Source organism: Trachurus trachurus (genome assembly GCF_905171665.1).
Source record: "Trachurus trachurus genome assembly, chromosome: 8".
NCBI classification, from domain to species: Eukaryota; Metazoa; Chordata; class Actinopteri; order Carangiformes; family Carangidae; genus Trachurus; species Trachurus trachurus.
The window spans coordinates 11,788,949-11,816,263 of NC_139905.1; the positions used below are offsets into that span (position 1 = coordinate 11,788,949).

The window sequence follows — 27,315 nt, forward strand, 5'->3', positions numbered from 1 at the left end:
GTGCATACAGATGCTATTCTTTCACAAAGCCACTAAATTACGATTCTTCCCTTTGCATCACTTCACTTCATCATCTGCAACCATGCAATTTGCCTTTTGATGGTGACACTTAATGCACTTGATGTGCTGGAATCAGTGAAATTTGAATGCGGCGTGGAAGCAAAACATGTTGATTGTTCTCTGCCGTGAAAATTGAATAGAGAAGCTTTGCACAGTTTTATCCAAGCTCAGCCGAAGCAGTGTGATGGCTGGTGTGTTTCATCAGAATAGTTGGATGGGAGTAAATTGGAGGAGGTGATGTGTTTATACTAAAACAACAGACTGAGTTGATCTGCAAACTGTGAACTGTTTGGCATCAAGATGACAGAGAGGAGGCGTCTCATCCTTAGTTCTCCTTTTTCATAGTTAGAAACTTTTCTCAAAAGTTTTCATGATTTTTTGTGTGGCTGCATCTGGTGATTATTTTCAATACTCATTTTCTCAAATAATCATTTTTTTGTCCATAAAATGTCAGTAGATGGTAAAAAATTTTAACAGTCAAAAACCAGGAACCAGTCCCATTTATAAGCTGGAACCAGATATGTTTTTCATTCTTTTTAATAAAGAAAACTTGAAAAAAACATCTTATCAACAATTTAAATGGTTAATCGGTTATCAAAATAGTTGCAAATTAAATTTCTGTCAAATAACTAACCAACTGACACACTAACTGAGCTACTTGCATATTGTTTGAGTATAATGGGGCACAACAGGGGGTTGTAGAGAGATCAGTGCCATAACAGTGAGTCATGAATGATGCTGTGATATGTTTTGTAGGCTGACACGTCTTTGGTTTGAGTTTCTGAGACACTGTCGAGAGTTTCTGGTGGATGAAATCCTGAGAACTTGACATCTGTGTTGTGAGAACTCTGAGACGCTGTTGGAAATAACGATATTAAAGAATAATAGAAAGGCAGTAGATGGGCAGAGAAAATGATTGATGCTCCAAAAAAAGAAGAGTGTTTCAGCATCAAGATGCTTAAATTGTTGCTGCCCAAAATCAATTGTGCCCTCAGGAAGCTGAAGTGTGTTGGGTCTTTTCCATCTTTAATGATACTGGCATGAATATTGTAAGCTCTGTGTGTGCATTTCACACTTTAACAGGTTTCAAGATGTGAGCAGGCAATTCAGGCGATATGATGAGACAGAGTGTGAAATGTATATTCCTGTTCATTCTGGTGCTCTTAAATGGTTTGGTGTAATTACGTGATCAAATGTGTTTATGTTTTTATGATGTTCCACTGGCCTTTCATCTCAGACTCAGTACAGCCGCGTGACTGCTCAGTGATTGCCTGCCATGAAAGCACAGACACTGACAACAAGCACGTATGGCTACGTTTGGTCTTCCCCGTACTCTTTGTACTGTAAAGTCATAAAGTAATAACACAGTCAAACGTGTGTGTGATGGTGCCGGTGAAATGTTCAGTTGACCTGAAACATTGCGGCTTTAAATTCCCGGCTTAAAAGTGTTAATGTACTTTTATGTAGCCATTTAGTGACTTATTCTCAGCCTGAACTGTCAAAATAAGATTTAGGTTTTTTTCTAACTTCACAAAGTGGCATGTTTATGGCTTTTTCTAACACTGTAGTGTTTACACAGTGGAGGCACGCCACTGCTTCGTTTAGCTTTCACCACAGATGAATTGGTATAAACACACCAAAACATGAGCAAATATATTTCTCAAAGACTGTTTGAAAATTGGGAGCTAGGAAACACATCATTGAAATAGTTTTATGTTACAAATAGGTGCAAAAAATGTTTACATTGAAGGCATATATTTGAATCCACTGTTTGCTCAAGTGATTCATGTTGTGTGAATTCACTGTTAAGCTGGTGTGGCGCTGACTGGTTGTCCAGTACGTGCTGAAATATAACATCATAACTCATAAACTCAGGTATCGTGGAGTTTCCCGAAGTTTGTCGCAGGTATTTACTGCTTGTCAGCTGTTGCAATGAAACTTCCTGGTGGTAAAATTTGTGACAAAGGCCGCCTGAATGCACCGTCTAACAGGGCGAGTACAGCTTGTGCCATGGTACGCTGATTTAACTGATCAAAGCGCCCTCAGTAAAGTAATCAGTGAAGTCATCTAGTGTGGTCTGGAATGAGACATGCAGACTTTCTGCCTCCAAAGCACATTGTTGTCCAACCTGCTCTATAAACGCTTTTCATCTTCAAACGGTGGTGCACTTGCAACGACCAAATCATAGAAGTATTGAATGTGGGTAATGCTGGTGGATCAAGGGCTAACTTTAATAAAAGTAGAAATAACACAATAATCAATATTCCATTACAAGTCAAATTACTGCAGTTAAAACTGTACCTAAGTGAGTACATTTTGCTGTCAATATTTATGTTTTTTCAAAGTAACATTGCAGGTAAAAGTTTTGTTTCATTACAACGTATCACCAATTCTCTGACAGGTGCGTGTAAAGCAGTAGATTCATTGACGTCATCAATGTGGTTAAGTAATTAACTAATTCCAACATCCTGTTGAGTAGTCCAGTATACTGTATATGAAAACAAATGAATAGGCCATATGCTTTGCATATATAAAGTTTAGTGGTAGGGGAAGTACGTTGCACTATAGTTGTCAAATTTACACAGTGGAGTAGTATAGAATAGGTCACATTTCATCACTGTTTACATTGGAAATGTTAATGTCAGCTGTGATCAAGGCTGTACTGTGACAGAGGATATTCTAATGTCTCTGTGACATTCAGTCGCCCCATTATGATGACTATTAACGAAGTTAAAAAAAAAAAAAAAAACCTGGTTGAGCATAAAACTACATAAAATATATGTTATGAGCTTTTGGCAGATTATGATGATTCCCAAGAGGGGTGAAGTCTAATAAAATATATTAATCAGTTGCATTATGGGAAATGTCATCTCTGGGACTTGATCCACTGTGTGGATTTTAATAAAACATGAGGGCACAGCTGCATCAGATTAATGGAGATACAATATTAAATGGCAGAACTACACATTTAATCTATTGATAGATACGGTAGATAGCCTTTATTGTCATTACATAAGGTCCAACAATATTGAGGGTGCTCCCACAGAGCCACCATGCACCACAGGATAAAAGACGACAATGTTAATGTAAAAACAGTGCAAGATAAAAAACAATAGATAGGCTAATACATTTTAAATAGAGACATAAGAAATAAAAAACTGTACACTTGTATCAAAAACTGTACATTACAGATCAATAATCTCATTTCCATTATCATGGTCATTTTTATCATCTATACACAGCATTTTTTTATAAAGAAATTCCAATACCATCAATCCATATTAATCGCTCATATATTGAGATGGAGGTGGGTGGATATATTATTAGGCTATTGTATGTTATCCATATTTTTGTGGGTTGTAAATGCACTAAAGCATGACAGGGACTGGCCAAATTAAGATATTCTTTTTAATACTTCAGAGACAGGGAGTAGTGAAGGAGGAGGAGGAGGGGGAAAAAATGAGTGTACCACATGTACCAAAAACTAAACAGCGGTAGTTTGTGTAGTGAACGGGCGAGGCGCTGTCCCCGCCTCATCCAATCCAACCAACAGTGTAGCCCGAGCTCGGCACGGACAGTGAGAGTGAGAGACAGAGACAGCCATGGAGAGGAGGTGGAGAGCGGACTGTCCTCTTTGTTATTTTTAAAGTCCTGCACTTCGCCACAATGACACTGCCGGCGGTGACCCGCGTCCTTCTACCGCCCGGTGCACCCGAAAGCAGCGACAAGATTTCCACCGGTTAAGTATATGTCACTTTTTTTTCCCTCCTCCTCCTCCTCTTCACCTCCTCCTCCTCCTCTTCTTCTCCTCCTCCTCCCGTCAGCTCAGGCTCTGCTCACAGATTGGGATTGCGGTAGTCGGGAGAGATATGTTGTTGCCATCGCTTTGCTTGGATCTGAGAGTCTGTTCGGGGGTTGATGCGGGATTCCCTGCGTGTCCGCTGACGGTAGGAGGAGGAAGCTTTGCGGTCGTCATGTCTATGCGTCTAGTTTAGCGGCTCTTGAGCGGATACAACGCGCACACACACTGGGGAAAGGTGAATAGTGTGACAAAGTTGTGCACTTGTCGGTCGGCTACAGAGAGGCCTGGCTCTCCCACTCTCTCTCCCTCTCTCTCTCTCCCTATGTGTGTATGTGAATGTGTGTGTACGGAGTTTGTTTCTGGCTCCCCTCCCCCACTCGCCGCTGCTTGTTTCTCATTCTGGAGAGGCCAAGACATGAATGTGATGAGAGGCTCTCTTCAAAAGGAGCAAACTGATTCTAATATTTCAGATTAAAAAAAAAGAATACAAAAAGAAACTGGCATAAAAAATGAACCTGAACTCGGCTGCGACCGGCGAAAATCACGCCACACACATAACAAACACACACAGACACACACCTGTGACCGCAGAACGGCTCATCTAAATATGAATGCGCTAACCGAACATCTCTCGTGCCGATGCATCAGCATCATCATCATTACAGGTAGCGAGGGGCTCGGTTGACCACAATGATTAACGCCTCAGTATTTATTATGTTTGTGTTAACATTTGCATTATTGTTATCATTTCCAGGCCTTCTGCACGGTGCACGTGCTGCTCACACTTATGGATTGTGCAGATAATAACACTGTTGGCATTATTTAGTCTGTGGTGTCTTTGTGCAATCAGTAAAAATGATTAGTAGCTATGTGTATTGGACAAGACAAGAGAGTGGGTGTGCCCTAAAGGGAATGATGTGATGGCAACCATTAAAATATATATTACTTGTGAAATCACAGTAAAAAAGCTGGTCCTTTTTGAAATTATTAACCTACTTTTTTTTTTTCTTCTTCAAAGATTTATTTCTAATCCCTAAACCATTAGAGTCAACTGTGCACAGAGCTGTGAGTTGAGATGTAATTTAGATTGAAGTCAGGGCAATTTGTTTAATTTCAAATTCACAAATTTCATTTAATTTGCCATTTACAGCGTCTGTTTTGATTGGTCAGAACCTTTACTGCTCACTGTTTGGCACTGAAATGATCACAAATCTACTAAAATCGACTAAAAACAGTCGTACAACATACAGTCGACAAATACAGTCCATTGAGGTGGACCACTATGATTTTTGTTCAGCGGGACAGCACAGGAACAATACATGGACATGTCCTTGAACAAGACACTCACTCCCTAAAATCATTGCATATGCTATTCTGTTGCTGACCTTTCACTGTGGTAGCAGAGGAAGGAAATAAGGAGAGAATATGAGGGAAGGATCAATAAAGTATCATTTACAGTGCCACTCATATAAGTTAATAGTAGAGACATGGAGTCAGCTTTCTTGATGAGTTTATAAACCCCAAGGGAATTTATCACTGTGATAAAGCACTAATGCTAATCTGGATGTAACTGGAGTAGCCGTGTAGAGGTAATGATATGCTTGTGCATATAAACCAGCAGGATATTACTGGATACTCCATTAACACTGCACCACATTCACGCTGCCGTCTTGTAGAAAGCTGCCTCTAGACTCAATCAAACCACATTAAAAGGCCTAATGATGTCGGTTTTTAAATTTTATGCACAGGTTTTCTGATGCTGTGCAGAATCTGTGGCCACCAGAAAGTGCACGGATGTTTCCCCACTTCATTCTTGCCGCTGCTTCCTGAGTGATTGTGTTGTGTTATTATGGAAACGTAATAACACAGATGACATTATCGGCCCCTCTGTACGGGGCAGAACCGGAAGATTTTAAAGTCTTACAGTAGCTTGTCTCGTGTTTTTTCCAATCCCCTGGATTCCTGTAGAATTTGCATTAATTTTAATGTTCAGCTGGAAATTGGCCACATGATGAGTTTTTCATGAAAACCCGATAAAAATGCAAAATGTGCAGAATTCTAAAATTCCCCCACAAGGTACCAGTCCTCTGCTAAACCGAGCTTACGGCACATAATCGATCAACTTTTTGCCAGCGCTAGATGTTCATTTGGATTTGCATGCACTTGGTGTCAGTAAACTGCTGCATAGACCTTTTTGCCATTCATTTCAGAGAATAAGTACTTTACAATAATACTTCCCTGTCAAGACTGTGGATAGGCTGCTTTCCAGTGATGTGATGAAGCAGTGTCTCATTATGTGTTTTTCCCTTCTTGCAGGAGTTTTTTTGCAGTGGCATAAGTAGAGGAGTGGATCTAAGAGTTGTGCAGAGCGGGCTCTACGGGGACGTGGTGGTTTATGGATGCTGGGACTATGAGCATAAGCGACAACAGGGGCTACCTAGCAGACCTGGGAGGCAGCTTCACTGAGGATGCTCCCAGACCTCCAGTCCCAGGAGAGGAAGGCGAGCTGGTGTGCAGCGATGGACGCCAATGCGCCAACCTCGGTTTCTCCTCCAAGAGCGAGAGCATCAAATGCGAGGCGTCCGTGGCCACGCCCAGGCGACCCGACCTGGACCTGGGCTACGAGCCGGAGGGCAGCGCCTCTCCGACGCCGCCCTACCTAAAGTGGGCGGAGTCTCTCCACTCCCTCCTGGATGACCAGGATGGCATCCATCTGTTCAGGACGTTCCTCAAGCAGGAGGAGTGCGCCGACATGTTGGACTTCTGGTTTGCGTGCAGCGGTTTCCGCAAGCTGGAGGCCAACGAGGGGAACGAGGAGAAGAAGGTTAAACTCGCGAAAGCTATCTATAAGAAATACATCCTGGACAACAACGGGATTGTTTCCAGACAGATCAAACCTGCTACCAAGTCCTTCATCAAAGACTGTGTGATGAAGCTTCACATCGATCCCGCAATGTTTGACCAGGCTCAGACTGAGATACAGACGATGATGGAGGAAAACACCTACCCTTTATTCCTAAAGTCTGACATTTATTTGGAATATACGCGGACAGGAGGAGAGAGCCCCAAGCCGTACAGCGACCAGAGCTCTGTCTCCGGGAACGGAAAGGGACTGTCGGGTTACTTACCGACTTTAAACGAAGACGAGGAGTGGAGATGCGACCACGAGTCGGAGGAGCAGCCGGAGTGCGACCCCACGCCGAGCAACCGGCTTACCCAGAAGCTGCTAATGGAGACGGCAACGCAGCGTGTCGCCAGCAGCAGTGCGAGATTCCAGGAGAGTCACGAGTACAGGTAAATCCTTCCCCAGTAATCTAGAAAGCTTCACTTCAGCTCCAAACTACGCAGCTTTTCACGGCAAACTGCTGAACTAGAAATAAACCTGAAACCCCACACCACCACGAGCACTGCCTCAAGTTTGAAAAGAAAACAGAAGTGTAGCACAAGAGACAGCTGAGATAAGAGGGAGAGAGGGTGCGTGAGGTGAATCCATGTTAACTTGCTGTTAGAAGGCTGGAGAAGTGTTCTTTGTTTTTCTTGTTTGGGAAATAATGTTTTCTTCCCGCTGGATGGGGGTTTGTACTGAAAGAGCTCAACTCTAGTTTGTTTAGTGGAGCTTTTTAAAATCACTATAATCTTTGCCTCCCTCTTCCTCTTGCATATGAGGTCTGCATTTATGGGGGAAAACTTTTTTTTTTCTCTGTAATGAACTGACCAGCTCCCTTTTTTTTTTTATTGCTAACTAGCCACAAATTTAACAGCTATTTCTCTGATTCTGGATTTCTAAGCCGCATCATATAAATGGTATCTATTTATATTAATATGCAGATATGTTGTGAGCGTCCTGATGCACTGTTTAAAATAAAAGACAATGTGCGCTTTAAACTTAGAAATGTCGTTTATGCTCCTTTGCATTAGAACCAATGTTTTCAGATGACAAATTCTGGTACTTTAGAAAGTTTGTAATCACTTCAGATGTTTCTGCTGCAGTGCAGTGGTGGACCGTGTCGGCCCGGCCGGCGATGTTTGTGTAACAGCGCCGCTCAATCAATGGCCTCTCTGGCTTTGAAATGGTTTTCATTTTCAGCGTGTTCTGTCCAAAAGTAGTGAAAAAAAATCAGATGCTGTTATAATCTCTGCAGTGCCAAATCTGCTGGTGCCCGCTGATTGATGCTGAGAAACATTAAGTGTTTTGTCATTTTAATGTGCCTGTAAAAGGCTTAATTAGAGGGCTGTATCCAGATTTAACTTCAGCAATCAGTTGTTTTTTTTTTGTCTGATCCAGAGCCAGTTCTCCTTGACGGAACATTGAGGTTGACTTTTTTTTTTATTATCACAGCTACTCAGTTGAATGACCAGCGTCTCTCCTGCTTCTTCACCGTTCCTCCTCCTGAGATCACTGAGTCATTGGTGTTTGTAGTTCTTTGTTATCCCGGCCTTTTAAGTTCTTTGGCAGGTGTTCATAAGTTTGGGTGGATTTTAGTCGCAGGGATAATGTCAAATAACTCTGCAGGTGTGTAAGTATGATCCATTTTAAAGATGGGTGTGGTCTGACATTTATGAGTATGTATGTTATAACGTACTATTATCTGTTAATGTCAGTCATGTTTATCATGTCAGAATGTCACTGTGCTAACAGATGTCACGGCTGATGCTTTGCATATTTGCTACCTTTTGTCGTCTTTGAAGTGACAGATTGATTGAAGGGATAAGTTTGGTGTAAACATTCCCTTCTTCCTCCTTCGAAGGCTGGATAATGATTTAGTGTGAAGTAGTCTTTATTACCGTATATAATGTTTACATTCATACAGTGGGACATTCTACAATGTAAACATTAGGCTACACCTGCATCCTGTATTTACTCTGTTCAGTAGATTCATCAGTGCAGCTGTGCGTTATCTCAAACAGAAAGTCTTGGCCATGTTGACCTCCTCAAGATAGAAGATCATTTCTGGTGTCGTTGGCTTGTCCAACCAGTCGAACAAACCTGCTTTTAATTTGTCCTTTTCTTTTCTTTTCAAAGCGTTATTTTGTCTCAGACTGTGAGTAAAGGGATCTCTGATAGTGCTGCCAAGTGTGTGACTGGAAACGTTGATAGTAAAATGGGTTAATATCATTTTATGTCCCGATTTTGTATTTTCACAAACAATAATCCTGTAATCTGGCTGTGTTTGAATGATCACAATGAGCAGCTTCATAAAAATACACACAGATGACAGAAGTGGTGAGATACAAAGTGGGGAAGAAAGTCTCAACACCGTTTTTGTCTGTATATTGGGAGTTTTATTGACAGTTGAATTACTTTGAAGGAGCCATTTGTATGTTTTGCTATGGCTACTTAGCAAGTGTTAGATTAAATGGCTGTTAATGTAACATTAACAGCCACAGTTGAGAAATGCTGCCACTCCAGCATCAAACTTTTATTCTTTCATTCACCCGGTAGAAAGCAACAGTAATGTTAAAGGGATAGTTCAACATTTTGGGATATTCCCCTATTGCCATAATCCCTATAGTCATAGGAGTAGGTTCATTACCTTTAATTATCGGTGCATGTTGTTTTGAGAGACGCGAGCTGCTTAGTGAACACATTGGAGGTGAATGGTACAGGTCCCCTGTTCCTCATCAAACTAATCAAATACACAATCCAACAACTCCAAAACGCTCTTGTGGAGAGTGTTATTATGAATATATATTTATGTAACATTAAAACACACAAAGCAAATACTCTGAACTATTTGAGCTTTTGAAATCACTCCGTATCTGGAATGTAGTTCAGTCTATGCATTTGCCTCGAAAACAACTCTGTCTCATAATGTTACATTACCACAAGAGTGTTTTGGAGTTGTTGGATTTTGTGTATTTGATGAGTTCGAGGGACAGAGGATCAGTGCGGTTACCTCCGTTGTGTTGGCTGAGCAGCTCGCGTCTCTGCCCAGCTGATCTCAAAACAACATGCACCGATAATTAAATGTAATGAACCTATACTGCTATGACTATAGGGATTATGGCAATTGGCAAATTTGCCAAAATGTTGCCAAAATCCTTTTAAGCTCTCTAACACATCTTCCACTGAGAGCTACCATGCTAGTCACGGCCACCTGCTCTGGGCTCTAAGCCATGTTCAGTAACAAAGAAAACACATTATAAGTTGGTAACAACAAGTGAAAAGCAAGTTGGAAAAACAACGATTTTGTTGGATACCGTCGTCGTTAGCCAGTTCCAGCCGATACCAACATGCTTGTTGCATGTGACAGCAACGTAACATAACAGTCATACAGGTGGAACCGTTTAACAGCTTTATTTACAGTTGATGCACGGAGCAGCCGTCTTGCATGAGCCTCAGGGTTACTGAAGTTGTCTTGAACCTCAGGGGATGTTTCTTTCTGACACTGGCCAACTGGAAGTCCAAACTCAGGAAATCCGACCTCTGAGTTACAATGGAACGCACCATTGTTACACCTTTGTGAATAAGGCAGCTTGTTGATGTCAAATTAATCTTTCTGAGCTGGTGTGAGTAGATAAAGTATCTCCTGAATGTTGAGTGTTATGGGGCATTTGAAGGGCATTTCTTGCTGTGACTCAAGTGACTGAAGTACAGACACAGATTGACTTTCTGGGGCTCTGACATTATGCAGACTTATTAACTCGTTATACTTGTGATCCTGCAGTATATTACAATTGCAATGATGTTAAATGGAAAGTGACAGTAGGAATGAAAGACCAAATTAAATCAAAAGTAACTGCTCACTGCCACCACTTAAGTTATATCACTGCTGATTGAGACTTATAGAGCTTGTTATATATAATGAGGTTACATCTCCAATTGAGGATAATTGTTGCTTGCTGGGGAAAAAAATCCCAATAACAACACATTAGTTCATCTTTTAGTGGTCAATTTTGTAAATGTAATAAACTCAATGACGGAAATTCATGATGCACTGATACGATTACAGATATTTTTTAGTTTACAGCCATTTTGAGCCACAACAGAAATACTGTAGACATAATATTTGACCTCTACTGCTGCAGCATCAGAGGACGGACAGGGACTCCCACAGGCCGACAAGACAGACAGCACCCTCCGGTGCCGTCCAGACAGCGGAGACAGAAAGGTCGTGATTACAGTTCGATCAGTGAATGTATCGTGTCAATAGACAGAGCAGATACAGAAGTCTGATGCTTCTTCTGCCGCATCTTTCTATGATTTAGTCCTGTTGCGTCTCACCACATTCTTCAGTGTTTGCATGCAGCTTTTCTGATAGATATTCACAGAACACATCAGGAGGCAAATCCTTGTCCAGTGTGAGAACTATTCGTTGAAAGAAGAAAAAAAAAAAAGAAAGAAGAAAAAACTAACCAAAGGCAGTTTTGTTGGAGTTCGATGTTTGTTCGAAATCTCCATGAAAATATAAAGGGGAAAAGAGAAAGTTGAGACAACAAAAACACCACAGGCTTTTCAGCCATTTCAGTTGATTTTCTCATCATTATTTCAGCAATGAAGCATTTTTGCTGGGATTACAGAAAGAAACGCTTCATTTTTAAACAGCTTTCCAGCCTCAGCCGTTAGGGTTTTTTGCAAAACTAAATTTTACATCACTTGTCTGATCCCTACAGAGACGGGCAACAAAGACATTAAACAGTCTTTCAGATCGGCTTTAAACCAACCAAATGACTTGAAACAGAATGACCTGTACATTCATTAATGTTTAGGAAGATGTTTTTTCAAGTGTGAACATCGTCTGTTTTGTTCTCATTCAAGTGAGATGTATACTTCAAAGGCCAGACTTCATCGTCCGTGTAATATTAATAAAAGTTGTTGTTGCCCACCAGTGATCTGCGGGGGGCCTTAAACAGTCTGCAAGCCAGACTAAAGTTATGAGAATCATGAAAAAAATAGTAAATATGCACAATTGTGTTACTGCTCGGTTGATACTATGATGTCACGTCTAAAAGAAAAGTTCTATATTCATTTTCTGGAGTAGAAGAAGTTAGAACCATGACCACTGATAAAGCTGAGTTTGGAGTCGGACCTTTTGTTTCAGGAAAGGAAATAATAGGCTACATGTAGCTGACATGAAGGACTGTGCTGTCATAGGGGAAATGTATTCATTTGTTCTGGGAAAATCCTGATACCGATGTTTAAAATAACAATTTGGCCAATGCTGGTACCGATGTTTATTCTCTTTTGTTTATTCCTCTTTTGTGTAAAGGAAGCCAGAAACATTCATTACTTGCAAAAAAACAACATTTCTGCTCACTCCAAGGTATGTAGGAATTTCATTTGTATGTGGGTGTGATTCGACGTCAGTGAAATACGCATTTATGAAAGCAATATTTGATTTTTGCTGATAAAAAGCCAAATAAGTTACATACTGAGGCTTTAACTTTAAGAAATTCAATGTAAATCCCCCTCCGGCGTCTCGGCAAATCCCCAAAAAACAAGAAAGTGAGTCAGCACAATACGCCACCTAACAGCTAATCATTGGTCAAATTCAACGAGGCGAATATCGGCCAATACTGATTTATCGGTGCATTCCTAATTACGAGTACCAGAATGGTTTCATATTTTTCATTCAAGATGCCACGTAAACGATGAAACAGTTTTCGGTTGCTGTAATCACTGGTCCTGTCCATACTGGTCATTAAGAGATATCCCAGCATGCTTCCATTGCAAGTGATTATGGGAGATAAAAAAAAACAACAACAGTAACCATGGGCATATGAGGCATCAGATCAGCAGGGGTTTCTTCCAAATGCACTGTCTCTTTAGTAGAGGATGACTTTTTTTCCCTGCAGTGTTGATTTGCTGAGCAGCAGCTGAGTTACTGTCACACAAAGAAGAGACTTTGTACCGCAAACAGAGATGCCTTTAACACAACAGCTTCCTCATGAATTCACTTCTACACAGCTTGTGTGATACCTCTCGTATACAATCTGGTATTGTGGCCTCATGAACCTCTGTGTTGCTCATGGTCAGGAGGATTTAGAGACAAAGACACACTTTGCCTGTGAAATAAAAGTGAATACAAATCGATATGAAGAGTTGCAAATCTAATTCCCAGTGGCATTTTCTTAAATGGAAAAAGCACTGAATGGAAAGTGTTTATGGAGTAAAAACAGATGAGATGTCTTAACTGGATTTTTTTTTTAAAGCTTTGATACATTAATAATATATTTCAAGTCTTGACAAAATGCAACGAAGAGATAAGTGTGACAGAAACATGATGTTGAACCAGATGAGGAAAACAATCCTGAACCGAGCGAGGGTGGAGCGATTTTAACACGAGCGCTGAAACTGCACTTGCACTGCTGATAGCACTCATTTGTGGTTATGAGAAGTTATTGTTCTCATTAATTGTCTGGGAACAGTGAGCAGTGTTGCAGGAAGAGCTTTGCTCCGGGAATCATCTCATGTGTCATGTGCATCACATAACAAGATTGCCTCATGGCGTCTTCTCATTCTTCCCCCTCCTTTGTCATTTCCGCTGCCGCAGACAATCACGACTTTAAAATCGTTTTCACGCAGAATGCACTTTTTCTTTCTTTCTTTCCTTTTTCTTTCTTTCTTTCTTTTTTTTATGCGTCTCAACCCTTCTCCAACCATCCACAGAAATTATTCATTGTTGTTGCATGTAGATGCTAATGAAAATCAGTTGGTCACAAAGGTTTCATTTTGAACTCGGCGTGCTTCTGCATTCAAAACAGGGGGGAAACGCTCGGGATAAATGCTTCAGGGAATTCCAATTTGAATTAAGAAAAAAAGAAAAAAAAGAAAAAGATGATGCCTAACATCTATAATTCATGTGTGCAAAGCCCTGTAAGAAACGTGTTCAGCAAAGTCAACGACTGAGAATGTAAATGGTGTCAAATGAAGTTTGCCCATCATTGGGTGGATGCTCTCTGGAGGATGTGCATCGTGATGAGGCTGCCGGTCAAACTTCACTTCTCAATACTCTGGTGTGAGTCGCCGAGATTGACCAGCTGCAGGAAATAGAGTGTCGGGAGTAGGGAGGGGTGTGTGTGTGTGTGGAAAGATGTGGGCACATAACATCCATATCCATTGCATGTTCATCAGAAATCCTATTTTACCGCAAAACAGCCGAGTTCTCACCGTCGCCCTAGGATATTGGTGGTTTCCTTGGTATCCCCTTAGCTGCAGCATATACTATGTCACTTACATAGTGCTGTATCTGTCATGGCTTTTATAAAGCAGATCAACAGAAAATGAATGTGGCTCCAGGTCTTTTAATGCTTTTCTTCATCATGAATGAAAGTAGATTATGTGTTAAGTTTCGGGTGGAAGGAAACGTGGCATCAGAGGAGAGCACCTTGGGATGTGGTGACTTGTAAAGGACATTTATCATTTATTTTTGATGTTTTGATGCACAGTAGCTTCTTTTTCAAGTATTTTTTTATGAATTGTGTATTTTATTCTTTGTATAATTTATTGCTATGTATATATTTATTTAGTATTCAATGTCCTGCTTTTTCTTCTTTTAAGGCTGCTGATTTCCTCTCGGGGATAAATAAAGTATAATTTATCTTAAACAAAAGGTGATTGAGAGAAATAACCACGACATCATTTGATCGTGAGAGAAATAACCACGACATCATTTGATCGTGAGAGAAATAACCACGACATCATTTGATCGTGAAAATAAACCATCAGTTGCAGTTGAACTTGCATCAGCTCCCTCGTAGTTCTCCGACCAAAGCAAAAAAAAACAAACAACAGAGGTGGAAAATACACTCGGCTGTTAAATCATGAAACAAAGTGAATAATCTTTTGCTATAGCGCTGAATATATCAACATTTTGGCTCCTGCACAGACTTTTCTGTTGCAACACCCAACTGTTCGTGGTCTAACAGGACTCTATGTTCTGAATTTAGGATGATACTTTTATATCTATTTACATATACTATGTGTTCTTATGAGCCACGGTTTGTTACGTAGGTTTTCAGCATCTTCTGTTTGTCTTTGTTCTCTTTCCAGGCACGCACCATCTCGGGAGCCCATCAACCCGTACTATGTCAACACCGGTTACGCCATGGCTCCCGCAACCAGCGCCAACGACAGCGAGCAGCAGAGTATGTCCAGTGACGCCGACACGATTTCCCTCACCGACAGCAGTGTGTACGTATCGTATCGTCTCATCTCACACACAACCACAAATAATTAATACAACTGGCTTTTAGTGCATAAAGTTGAAACACTGGGTCATAAAGGCTGCAGCAGCGGAGCTTAATCATGAAAATGAAAGAAAGGACCAAAGTCTGGACCGAGTATCCCCACTTGTTCTTTAAAGGGAAGGCCTGTTGTGTAGGTTTGCATCGCTGGAGGACAGAAATAAAGATTTAATTGGCTTCAAAACTGCACTTCTTGCCCATTTACCCTGCGCTCAAACTTTACAACAAGAGCAGCAACTGAAATCTCTTCTGCTCATTAGCCACACCAGTAAGAGCTGTTTGAATTGATCTCTAATGCTAATTAGGAATCCTAAAAACACTCTGGTAGCAGACATTAAGCCTTTTCTGATAGAATGCATTTAAATGGAAATCCTAACCTACTGACCTCTTTTGAAAACATGAGACGAGAGCAGATTTGAGATGTTTCCAAAGTGATTCTTTATAGTTACACTTCTTAATTTGCGGCGAACAAAGCGGACGATTTCTCTCTTTCACAGACAACTTTGTTAGTCCACGAGCAGAGAGAGCCAAAGGCAACGTCTTCTAACCATATGGGATCACTTGAAGCAGGATTTGTTTTTCAGTTGCCAGACATGAAACCAGGCATGTGCTGGTGGAAGAAGATTTGTAAAAAAAAAAAAAAAAGTGTTTTAAAGGTGCAGAGATGGCACTGGTGAATTAAGCCAAAGGAACTTCAAAGCTCGCAACAACTGGACGAAAAATGTGTTTGAAGCTGAATGGATTAGAGGCTGTTATCAGCTAATTGGTCCAGAGCTTCCTACAGGAGAGTGTAAAACCCAGCATGGCCCAATACCACATGGAATTACAGACTTGTGGACGAGGTAGCGTGTAGCTGTAATCTGCCAGACCACTTGTGGTGTAGGAGGGACACTGTAAGCCCGTGAGAATACCTGTCCTGCGCTGATTAATCAAGACTTACTATGTGTTCGTTTTCTTTTTTTTTTTTAGGCAGAAATGCAGCAAAAGGCGTCGAGCTTCAAAGCCGCCTGTGTTGTTTATTCATGAGGATGTTTTATGAAAATGTCTTTGTTGTTCATTCTAGAGATGGGGTCCCACCCCACAGATACCGCAGGCAGCATCGCCGGGAGATGCACGAAAGTGCCAAAGCAAATGGGCGAGTGCCACTACCTCATATACCAGTGAGTTATTCATGGGTTATTTCCCTCTTCCTCTCACTTTCTGCCTCCACACCTCTCTCCCCCACTCCTTAACTGTCTGTCTCTGCCTTATTTTTCTCGGCTCCCTCCATCGGAGATGTGCATATTTAAGCTCTGCTGTGTCGCAGGGGCCTGTGATGGAGTATAAGAATAGCTGATGGTGAAAGAGAAGGCTGTCTAAATGCAGCTTGATGCTTTCATAAGCTGTGTGTGCTGAAGCCTAGCAGACATGAATCCTCCCCTGTGACAGCCCGATGCCTCCCTTTGCAGCTTAGGCTGTCTCTTGGTAGGAAAACCCCGGCCCTAATTAGGCCGCAGAGTAAAGAGTCAAATTAAAACTCCACACGTAGCATCCTATTAGGATGCATGAATTGGCTGTATAGTAGAGTACAAATCCCCTAAGCATAACTCTCACGTTTCCCTGCCCCAACAAATTAATCATGACTGCACTTCAGTGGCAATAAAAAGATTGACGAGGCTTTAAGGTCTCTTTTTTTTTTTTTTTTAAATGTCACCTTGTTTTTCAACCTTTTATTATTATTAATATTATTATATACTGGTACCAAATGAAGTAACAGCTGTGAATTGACTCGATTGCAGCACATTGACTCCTGCTATCAGGAGAGGAAATAAATATCACTGGTGGCCTTAGTAATGAGATTACGTGTGTTTTAGATTAGGTTCTCTTTCGTTCTTAAGGACAAAAAGCTCAGTGTCAAATCTGGGTTGAATTCTTCTCACACATCAAATGAATAAACTGTCTCCTAGTGATCACTTTGCATTGATCAGCTGCCTGTTTTTCCCTCCTCCTCCTCCTCCTCCTCCTGGTGCTTTGGGACTTTTCACAGTCTGTGTGTAATGCTTTCACTCTGATCCTTCCACACCAGCCTTACAGCAGGAGAGGACTATGGGTCTGTTTTATTGCTTTAAATTCATGTAATAAATGTATAAACATCTAGAATAGGGTCATCTGCAGGAGAGATGAAGGGGGGAAAAAAATCAATTTGGTGATAATGGTCTATAAACGGTTTTCAGTGGCTTTGATGAGTTACATATTAACACAGTGGCACAGACAGAAGAGACGCAGAATGACAGGATGTCAAGAGGACAGGGTGGTAAAACGGCCCGTATGGCGTCGACAGTAATGCAGCGGTGGCAGAAATACGCTTAACAGTACGACATCTCTCTCTCTCTCCCCCTCAGCGCACAAACCGGATTCCAAAGGACATTCATGTGGAGCCAGAGAAGTTCGCTGCACAGCTGATCAGCAGACTGGAGGGCGTGCTGAGGGAGAGGGAGGCTCAGGAGAAGCTGGAGGAGCGGCTGAAGAGAGTTCGACTGGTACGTTGGCCGTTTAAAGTGTAAACCATGTGTGAACTGTCTGTGAAAACAGAAGGAGGACATGTGTGTCTGTCTCTCAGGATTTAAATATTACTGACACCATGTTAACTTTGGTGACACAGGCTGAATAATATTATAGGCCAGGGGGGGGGAAAGGAAATTTTCCTGATAAATTGATTATATTGATAAGAAAATAGTGGAAAACTCCGAAAATAATCACAATACCCCATAGCCCATGGTGGCGTCTTCAGATTTTGACTATTTTCTGCTTATAAAATGACCAAATACAATTAACTGATCATTAAAAATGTAGCTCTGTAGCTCAAGAACAGGTTTTATGATGAAAGTCAAATTGAGTGGAAAGCTTCTGCTCAGAGCTGCTGTGATCTCATTTAAAAAAAACTCATTCTTCAAATGTTAATATCAGAGGACTTTTTTTTTTTTTTTTACTTTAATATGCTTTAATAAAAGAATGATATAATAAAAAATGTGACCACAGCTAGATGAATAGGAGCCAGTTTGGGTTGTGGAGTATCAGTAGGTGCCTCCAAAGCCAGAGAGTGAGATGTGTGCCTGGCCGCTGGGCTTAAAGTTTCCACCAACAAAGGACACTTAAATCCGTCTGGCCTTAATGAAATTAATGAGGCCAGCCATTTGAATGGGGAGTAAAAACACATGAATCACTTGGAGGACGCCGTCCTTGGCCTGTCAGCGATCTGGCTACGCGGATCAGTCGGATGGAGCACCTGCACACTCGCCCACTTGTAAGCCTGGAACAATGCGCCGCCTGTTTGATGTCACTTGAACGGCGATGAAATGGTCGCTGCAGCCACAAACGAAAACTCCCGTCAGTGCGCCGAGCCAAGTATCAAGTCTCAAGGCGGACGGTCCGTGCGGTTTGGCCCCCCGAAACGGGAGCGAAGCTGCCATCGCACAGTTAGAGGTTTTGCTTTATTAAACCTGGAGGCACGCTTGAAAACCCGACTGCCTTCATCAAGTGACACTCTTCTGTGCATCTGGAACAGGACGTGAACTCAGGGCTCAGCTCTTTTTAACCGTAATATCAGCGGTATTAAAATAATATGGCTATAATCCACCAAGGATTTCTGCTGCTGCATAAAAATCCATCATCCGGTCAAAGATTGATGTTATCATTTTACAGCCAGGAGAAAACGATCAGGGACGACGAGAGGAACTCGGCTCGGCTAGGGAGGAAATTACAGCTTCACCTAACATCATTGTGTGGAACAAGGGCCCCTGTGGTTCAGCTCTGCCCTGGATAATTCACACACACAAAGAGCAGCAGCAGTTCGCTATTCACATAAATAAATGAATGACGGAAAGATCATGTGAACAGGATGTCCGACGCTCCTTCTGAATCGCTTTTATTATTTGGTGTTAACAAGATAACGGAGCATGCAAGCATGTGCACTGTCGCTGCTTCATAATGAGAGGCATAGTATTGTGGAGACGAGCTTTAGCTACCATATCATCACTAAATCCCTGTGCACCACCTAAGATAACTTGTAGAGCTATTGTTTGGCAAGGTTGGTTTTTTATTATTTAAATTTTCTGTTCAGATGGAGAAAGAGGACAGAAAATGTGTTTAAATGAAGATGTCACGGTTCCATGAATATCTTCCAGTGGGCTTCAGCGAATGCAGATATCTGGAGCCGGTGCAGAGATACAAAGACGCATCAGTTATTAAAAAAACATGCCAAAAAATGAAAAACATTTGGCTGCGAGCTGCGTCTTTCAGAGCGTTTCTTGGATTTAAGAAAGCAGTGAGGGGAACAGGGAAGTTCAGATTATAGGAACAGTGCTGAGAATACCTCCTCTTTGATGTGGTTATAGCAAATGGACAGTGCAGTGCAGGGCAATCACAAACTCTGGGTTGTTGTTTTTTTTTTTGGCACGTTCACAAGTGAAGATTTATTTCATTATTAACATCACTGACATGAAAAGTTTGGCCATGAGCTGGCTGGAAAATAAAAGTGAAAGCCCTACCTACTGTTGTCTTTCCACTATACCTCTTTGTTCTCTCCCCTTCCTCCCTCTCTGCCAAAGTGTTCCTAACTTTACACAGGACGCAGCTCAGATAAAAGCTCCGCCGTATGGTGCTCACTACTCCAGCTGTATTTTTAAAAAAAAAACATGGAGGAAATATTTAGCTGTGGGGGGGAGAAAAAAAAAGTTTGCTTTGGAATTTCATTTTCTCATAATTTTGTCAGCAAACACTAATCTGACCGGCTGCACTTCTCCATCCACCGCTGCGTTTTATTTCATCACTGCACATCCTCCACTCCCCACAGGCCCTGCTTATCAAAAAACCTGCTCTGAATGCCTGCAGCAGCCGACCCGCATGATTTCACCCCCCCCCCCCCACCCCCCGGGGCAGATTCTGTCAAAGCCGAGGCTATATTGGTTTTCACTTGTCATTACATGGACGAGAATGTGCTGTGTGCATGCATGCTGCCCTGAATCTAACCCATACCGTTGTATTGTTGGGGTTTGTCTGCAAACCTCTGCAGTGAGAATGAGAGCTGGACATGCAGAGAAAAGCTGCCACCTGCAGGTTGAAATGAGAACAACATGCACCCTTAGGAAAGAAAATCAGTTTTGTCAAATGCATCAGGAAATCGGTTTTTAAAGATGAAATAGCATATAAACATATTTAATATAGTGTAGGTATTCATCAGATTGTGAATGGAACATATAAAGATAACAGCACCGTGTATATGAACTGGTATTCATGCCCTACTCACATGAACAGGTTTGTTGTTCTAGGTTTTTTTTATCCAGGGTCATTTCTTTTTCTCGCACTGATGTTTTGTGTTTTTCTGTATTGAAGGAAGAGGACGGTGATGAAGTCGTCGTGGCCACAGCCTCATCATTACCTGGTCACAGGTTCCCCCCTGGTGCTTATCCGCAGAATTACAACCCCCGCTACGCTGACACCACCTACAGTGGTCCCATTCTCAGAGATGCACACGAGGAAAACCCCGAGAGCATCCTGGACGACCACGTCCAGCGGGTCATGAGGACTCCCGGCTGTCAGTCGCCAGGGACGGGCCGCCATTCTCCCAAGTCGCGCTCACCGGACAGTTTCCCGGGCGGGAAAGCGCCGGGAGTCGGGAGTTGGCCGCTGTCGTCGGGCCAGGGTAAACACCCGTCCAGGCATGGTGTTAAGGGAGACAGCAGCCACCTGTACCACCACAAGCACGTGCACCACATCCACCACGCGGGCGGAGGGAAGCCCAAAGAACAGGTGGAGGCCGAGGCGGCCATGCGCGTGCACGGCGGCTCTCCCTGGGGCGCGGAGACGAGTCATTATGGATCAAAGTCTCGCAGCTACGCCGATGGCATGGGATCCAGCCCCATGGAGCATCCAGGGTATAGGTATGAAGGAGGATTAACTTCCTTGTTGTGGCATGAATGCATCCAGAATGTCTTTTTCTTACACAAGTTGTTTTCTTCCAGTAGCAAAGGCGGAGCTCAGTGTAAAAGAGTGTACAAGAAAGGAGAGGATGTGCGGCCTTATGACATGCTGGGGCCTGGAGAGGAGATCGAGAAGAACCAGAAGATCCTGTTGTGGCTGATGGAGGGACAGAAGGAAATGGTTCAACACAAGAGGAGCCCATATGGGTCAGTGGTGACAGTCGACTTTATCTGAGTGTATTCATTTCATTTCATTTTGTTCCATTCATGGTTTACATACTTCACACGGTTGCACATATTTACATAATGTACACTAAGTCACTATAAATGAAAAGGAGCAGGATGAAGAAAAACTTATAGTACCTGCCCCTTTCTATAGTTATAATTGCATTGGCTTACATTACATTAACACCAATGTTATACTCTATTTCAAAATAATGATGAAACATATAATAAACAAAATAGTTAAATAATAAGTAAATAGTAAACAAACAAGCAAAATAGCAGTGGATACCGCTAGTCTATCTATCTTTTCTTTTTCTTTTCATCACTGTCTGTTCTCTGAAACATTACTGGGTGTGTCACCTTGGAGAGTAGTTTTCTTCTTCTATTGCAACAGTTCAGTTTCTGTGTTTTCTCCAAACATCCATAAGTGTGTCTCATGTCTTTTTTTTCTTCTAGGAGCGTCACAGGGTCCAAAAGGACCACGGGCCACGATGGATCCCGTCTCAGCTCGGTGGAGAGGTCGGGCTCGGCGTTCCCAGGCGTCAGCGCTCAGCTGCGGAACAACGTGCAGCCGTCTCACCCCTTCATCCAGGACCCTACCATGCCCCCCAACCCGGCTCCCAGCCCCCTCACCCAGCTGGAGGAGGTCTGCCGGCGGCTGGAAGAGGAGAAGATCAAGTCAGGAACTTTACAGCCCAAGCAAAGGTAATAATTAGACAGACGTGCGCCATCGCCATAGATACCAGTGCAGGGGAACGATGATCTGTCCTGTCAGTTAGTTATTTAACCAAAATAAAAGAGTAGTTATTTAACCAAAATAAAAGAGTAACGCCTTTTGTTCTTTAGCCTTTGTGCTCCTGAGCGCCGCTCTGTGTCTAACTGCTGGGGTTGTTGGGTCCCTCAGGTATGTGATGGAGGTGATCCAGAGGGGTCGCACCGCGGTCAGGCCTCCACTGTTCCCTCCACTCAGCGTGGTGCCCGCCGTTTCTGACAGCGAGCTCTCCGAGCCCGAGTATGTCCACTGTGTTTTACCAGTAACTTCTCTCCCCACCCCCACCGCATAGTCACAGCATCCCACCCTCCCTCCCATTCTCATTACTGGTAGTTTAGTCACCCAGGACATTTCATTTTGACTTTTTGTTTTCAATTTGAATTTCATGCCAGTTTGGTTGTATAATTTACATTTTATCTTTTTTTAGAATTCTTAATTTTAGTTTAGTTTTCATTAGTTTCAGCATTAGTTTTTCTTTTTTTTGTCAGGGGTTAGATTCAAAAGGGTTGAATTTGAATATGGCCATAAATTTGTAAACACACAAGATGCAATCGTAGGTGCCGTGTGTGTGTAATCGTGTGTCTAAGGTGAGATGCAGGTTTAGTTGGTCTTAGTAAGGATTGGAATATAGAAAAAAAAACATCAAACTCTAGAGATTCAATTCACTAAGTTTTCGTTATTTTTGCTATACTTAACATTAATAATCTTGCAATAGACATTGGTTGGTTGCATCATTATTTTTTATACCTCTGACATAACTACTTGATAATAAATCTTGTCTGATTTTAACACACATCTGGCAACAGCTGAGAAAAAGCTACTAACGAACGTAGAATCGGTATGAATAACAACACGTCAGATCTCTGGCTTGTTATATCCCAAAGAAATGATCACAGACTAAGGAGAAGTGGATATTTTCTGTGCTCATGCAGAGGCCGGACCGGCCAGAGGATTATTTTTTGATGTTTTGTCAGAAACATGTTTTCTGTTTGATGTTTGACTGCCGTCTAGGATGGGTACTTAACAGATGGAGGGGAACTGTGTAAGAGGCAGATGAAAGGCAGGTTACATGGCTGTGCCAGTGGGCGAAGCCTCCGGTCAGACCCTGCGAGCACCGAGGGGTCGGTCCTTCAGCGCTCGGATCACAAAAGACCGTCTGAACCTCACACCACCTCCAGCATCCGCACTCTGAGATGTCAGGGAAAAAAAGCACAGCTGAGAGAGTGGAATTTGGATAAAAAGACACAGTGGTGGTGTTTGTTTGTTTGGACAGAAATTGACAAGAAAGAGTCAGTGTGAGATATAAAAAATATATTTGAATACGTGTAGCAACAGTAGCAAAAACAAAAAAGACACAGGGCGCCAGTCCAGCAAGGCAACTTAAAAATGTAGAAACAATAAACAATTATTTATTTATGTATTATTTTATTCTATTGATCTGCACCCGGGTGCGTTGTAGTGTAGATTCTGCCCTCAGAAGAAGAAGGGGCAGCTTCTGTAGTTAGGTTTTGTCCACTAACCTGAAGGTTGGTGGTTAAATTCCCACCTCTCCCAGCTCCATGTCAAAGTACCCTCGGGTAAAGTATTTTTTTTACCCCAAGAAGGATCTGTCCTATCAGTCATTTTACCACCCCTGATGTAACGTCAGTGTGTGATTTTGCGTTTATGTGGGGAAGAAAACGTGTTGTGTGAATGGATGAAGTGCTGTTATTGGTCAATAAGACTAGAAAAGTGTGATATACTGTAAGTGTAGTCCATTTACCAGGTGTAGTCTAAAGTCTGCTAAATTAGCCATCAGCAGTGCCTGTTTGCAGTCGACACCCTGACGTATAAACAACCCTCACATCACTCTGATGCTGCAGGAAACATAAAAACATGGACTCATAAACAGCATCTTTAATTCATATTTTCAAAGTAGATGGACATTTACACCTTGTGTGTGTGTGTGTGTGTGTGACGTGTTCAATTTTGACTTTAGCAAATTGCAGAAAGTGAGAGCTGATGGAGAGTGTTAAAGGAACGTAATTGCCTCCACAAGCTGTGTGTCACACAAGGTTGTTTTTATCTAAATTTGAGCAGAATTTCTACCATAATGTTCTCTCGTGAAAATGGTGTGCCCTTTTTAGGCCAGCAGCAAAATTGGACACCTCCTGATGGCTGTCAGCTTTAATTTCCAGGACAGATGGATGTAATTGTTGCATAATACGTTGACTAATTGACTTCCACTGACATCACTCAGCTGTCTCTTTAACTCGGCTGAACCCAGACCGCCTCACCGCTGGCTGGCTGGCTGGCTGGCTGGCTGGCCACCACTTTGGATGGCGGTACTTTAAGTAGCTCCATCGCTCTCCGCTGAACCCATTGTTCACCTGGTAATTTCAGCACAGATGGGTTTACTTTCCGGTGACAGAAGCAGATGCATTTACGCAGCCGTTCAAGTTGGTTAGATAACGTTATCTGGCTGTGCATCCTGGCACACCCAGCACCATTATTTCAGAGCAGAGCCTCTCCCAGGCAGAGGAAGTGATAGAGAGTACACCCATTTAGCTGAAACATTTACCCAGCCTGCACTAACAGATTGCGAGCATTTTTAAAGTTCACCCAAATACTAAATAACCTCTCTGCTTGATCAATATTCCATGAGAATATGAGCTATGTGTCTGCTCATTCAATTTTCACCGCTACGTCAATGCACTCGACTACAGGACCTCGATTTCGGTGCTTTAACTGTCTAAAAATAGCGTTTGAACTCAGCAGCAGCAGCAGCAGCAGCATGGCTTTCCAGGAACAGTGTTCCACATGCTCACAATAATCCACTGACCTTCTCTCAATGCTGCATTTTAAGCTACTTTCAAAACTGGGATAAAAATGTGAAAAACCGTCCGCTGCACAATCTGTAGAGAGTTTTTTTTATGCTTCATTTCAGTTAATTTCTTGTCTTTTCTGCCACAAATCCTGTTGATACAGCGCTAATCAATTTCTTTTCTTTTTTCGATTTTACCACTCTTGGCTGTTTTTCCTCTTTACTTCCCATGTAGTCTGTCCTGAGATAGCCTCAGTGCTGTTTATGCTACAATTGATTATTAAAAGACAATTGTTTTCTGTTCACTGGTCCGGTTTTAATCAAAAACTCATAACCCGTCTAACCTGTTCAAAAGCATGTGAACCAGGATGACATTAGCCTCTTGTCTTTTCACTCCTCCCGCTTGTAATTGTAGATATTGATTTCAAAGTTCACCCTTCAAGATGCAAAGTATGGAATGACCTAAGCCCTCAGTCTTCATATCATTTCCATGTGTTTATTTATTCCTCTCATTTTCTGAGTTATTTTTTAAAGCACAGTGAGATTTTGCATCATTGTCAGCATCTCCCCTCCTACACAGTCACACACTTTGAGCATATAACTGTGGTTCCCTTTAGCAAACTCTTGTCTATATGAACCTATTCCCATTGATTCTAAATGTATCTGCACATGGGAAGGTCTCCGGTTTTCTAAGTTGTGTTGTGTTTTTTTTTTTTTCCTTTTGCAGACACAAAGCCAGTAAGAAGCAGCCCTGTGAAAACACTGTGGTGGCGTATTACTTCTGTGAGGAGCAGATACCGTACAGGACGTCGGTCAAAGGGAGAGTCGTGACTCTGGGCCAGTTCAAGGAGCTGCTAACAAAGAAAGGAAATTACAGGTGAGAGCCCTCGGGTTCATGTGCATCCTGAATGACAGGCACACAGTGAAAAAATATTTTCTATTTTAAAATGTCCCATTTTCACTAACAAATTAGACTGCAGCAGGTGAACAACCATTTAAAGGGACAATAGAACCAGCCATAGTAATTTGACCACAGGTGACTTTGTTTCTCAGATAGAATAATAACAAAGTGAATGAAGAAAGAAAACACACACTCTCAAAAAAGAAGGAAAAAAAAGTCTGCTCAGCCACAGAACAACAGTATAAACGAGAAAAAGCCAGCAACGCTCTGGTATGTCTTTCGTTACAAACTTTTAATACCTCACTGGTAATACCTCGACTCGTGTCTTCCTCAGTGTGTGAGCTCCCAAGGTTTAAATCCTTGGGAGCTGTTGCTATTCCCGAGCTTATAAAAAACCAGGTGTTCATAAAAACATATCGTTCAAAAACCTTGAATGATGCGCAGGTTTGGTTTGGTCTGTATCTCAGGTTGAAAACCCAGAGGAACAGTGTTTTAGTTAAAGGTCTGAATTTTCACATGAGGAATTTCAACAAAGCTGTGAAGATGTTTTACACGGTCAAGGTCTCAGTTCTTACATGACTTAACCTGTCAGTGGCCATAATGTCATGAATTGAAACTTTTGTTAAAACTTGATATATGAGGATGAAATAAATATCCCTTATAACACTTCATAATGGCACCTGTTAGTGGGTGGGATATATTAGGCAGCAAGTGAACATTTTGTCCTCAAAGTTGATGTGTTACAAGCAGAAAAACGACTGGGTCAGAGCATCTCAAAAACGGCAGCTCTTATGGGGTGTCCCTAGTCTGCAGTGGTCAGGATCAGAAGTGGTCCAAGGAAGGAACAGTAGTTCATAGTTAATACTGGTTCTGATTGTCAGTTGTCAGAATACAGAGTGCATTGCAGTTTGTTGCCTATTTGGCAGCAAAAGGCAGACCAACACATTATGAGGTCATAGTGTTATGCCTGGTGTGTGTTAATCTACTCATGAAAAATATATAACTTATTCAATTTATTTGCCTTAAGATGAAAAAAATCAAAAATCAATCAGTAAATTTGATCAACTGGTGCTGGAGACACTTTAAGTGTAGATCAGGTGCCGACCTAAACTTTGTTTTTTCATCTTTTCAAGGTATTATTTCAAGAAGGTGAGTGACGAGTTCGACTGTGGGGTTGTGTTCGAAGAGGTACGTGAAGATGACGCCATCTTGCCCATCTTCGAGGAGAAGATTATCGGGAAAGTGGAAAAAATAGATTGAAGTGCACATAGGAGGAGGAAGCGGCTGAAAAACCCAGGTGTGACGGACACAGAAGTGATCAGATGGTGAAGAGGAAGTGATATGAGATGAAGAACAGAGGAGCAGAGAAGAAGGTGATACAAGTGAAGGTGGCGGTCAGAGCAGGCGACCTGTGACATTTTTGATGGTGTGTTAACTCCACTGCAGCGACAAGGAGAAAAAAAAAAGACCTCATTCACGTCTTTGGAGTGTAATGTAGAACTGTAAAGTTTACTAGATGAAAGGAGAACAAAAGTGCTACTAAAGCTACATATTTTTGATATGATGTATCAGAAGGTGTCCTTTCTAAAGTAATCGCACTTGTAATTT

At 42.0% G+C, this 27,315-nt stretch overlaps 1 protein-coding gene across 1 annotated transcript; it reads left to right on the forward strand.

The window, feature by feature from the left end:
- Positions 1-3,895: 3,895 nt before the first annotated feature.
- axin1 (axin 1) lies at positions 3,896-27,070 on the forward strand. Its single transcript, XM_083976387.1, has 11 exons — positions 3,896-4,007; positions 6,179-7,156; positions 14,856-14,996; positions 16,113-16,209; positions 17,431-17,568; positions 20,420-20,967; positions 21,052-21,213; positions 21,688-21,936; positions 22,136-22,243; positions 25,534-25,683; positions 26,841-27,070. The coding sequence occupies exons 2-11, from the start codon at positions 6,258-6,260 to the stop codon at positions 26,965-26,967; spliced, it is 2,619 nt and encodes an 872-aa protein (XP_083832513.1). The 5' UTR covers positions 3,896-4,007; positions 6,179-6,257; the 3' UTR covers positions 26,968-27,070.
- The last annotated feature ends 245 nt before the right edge of the window (positions 27,071-27,315 follow it).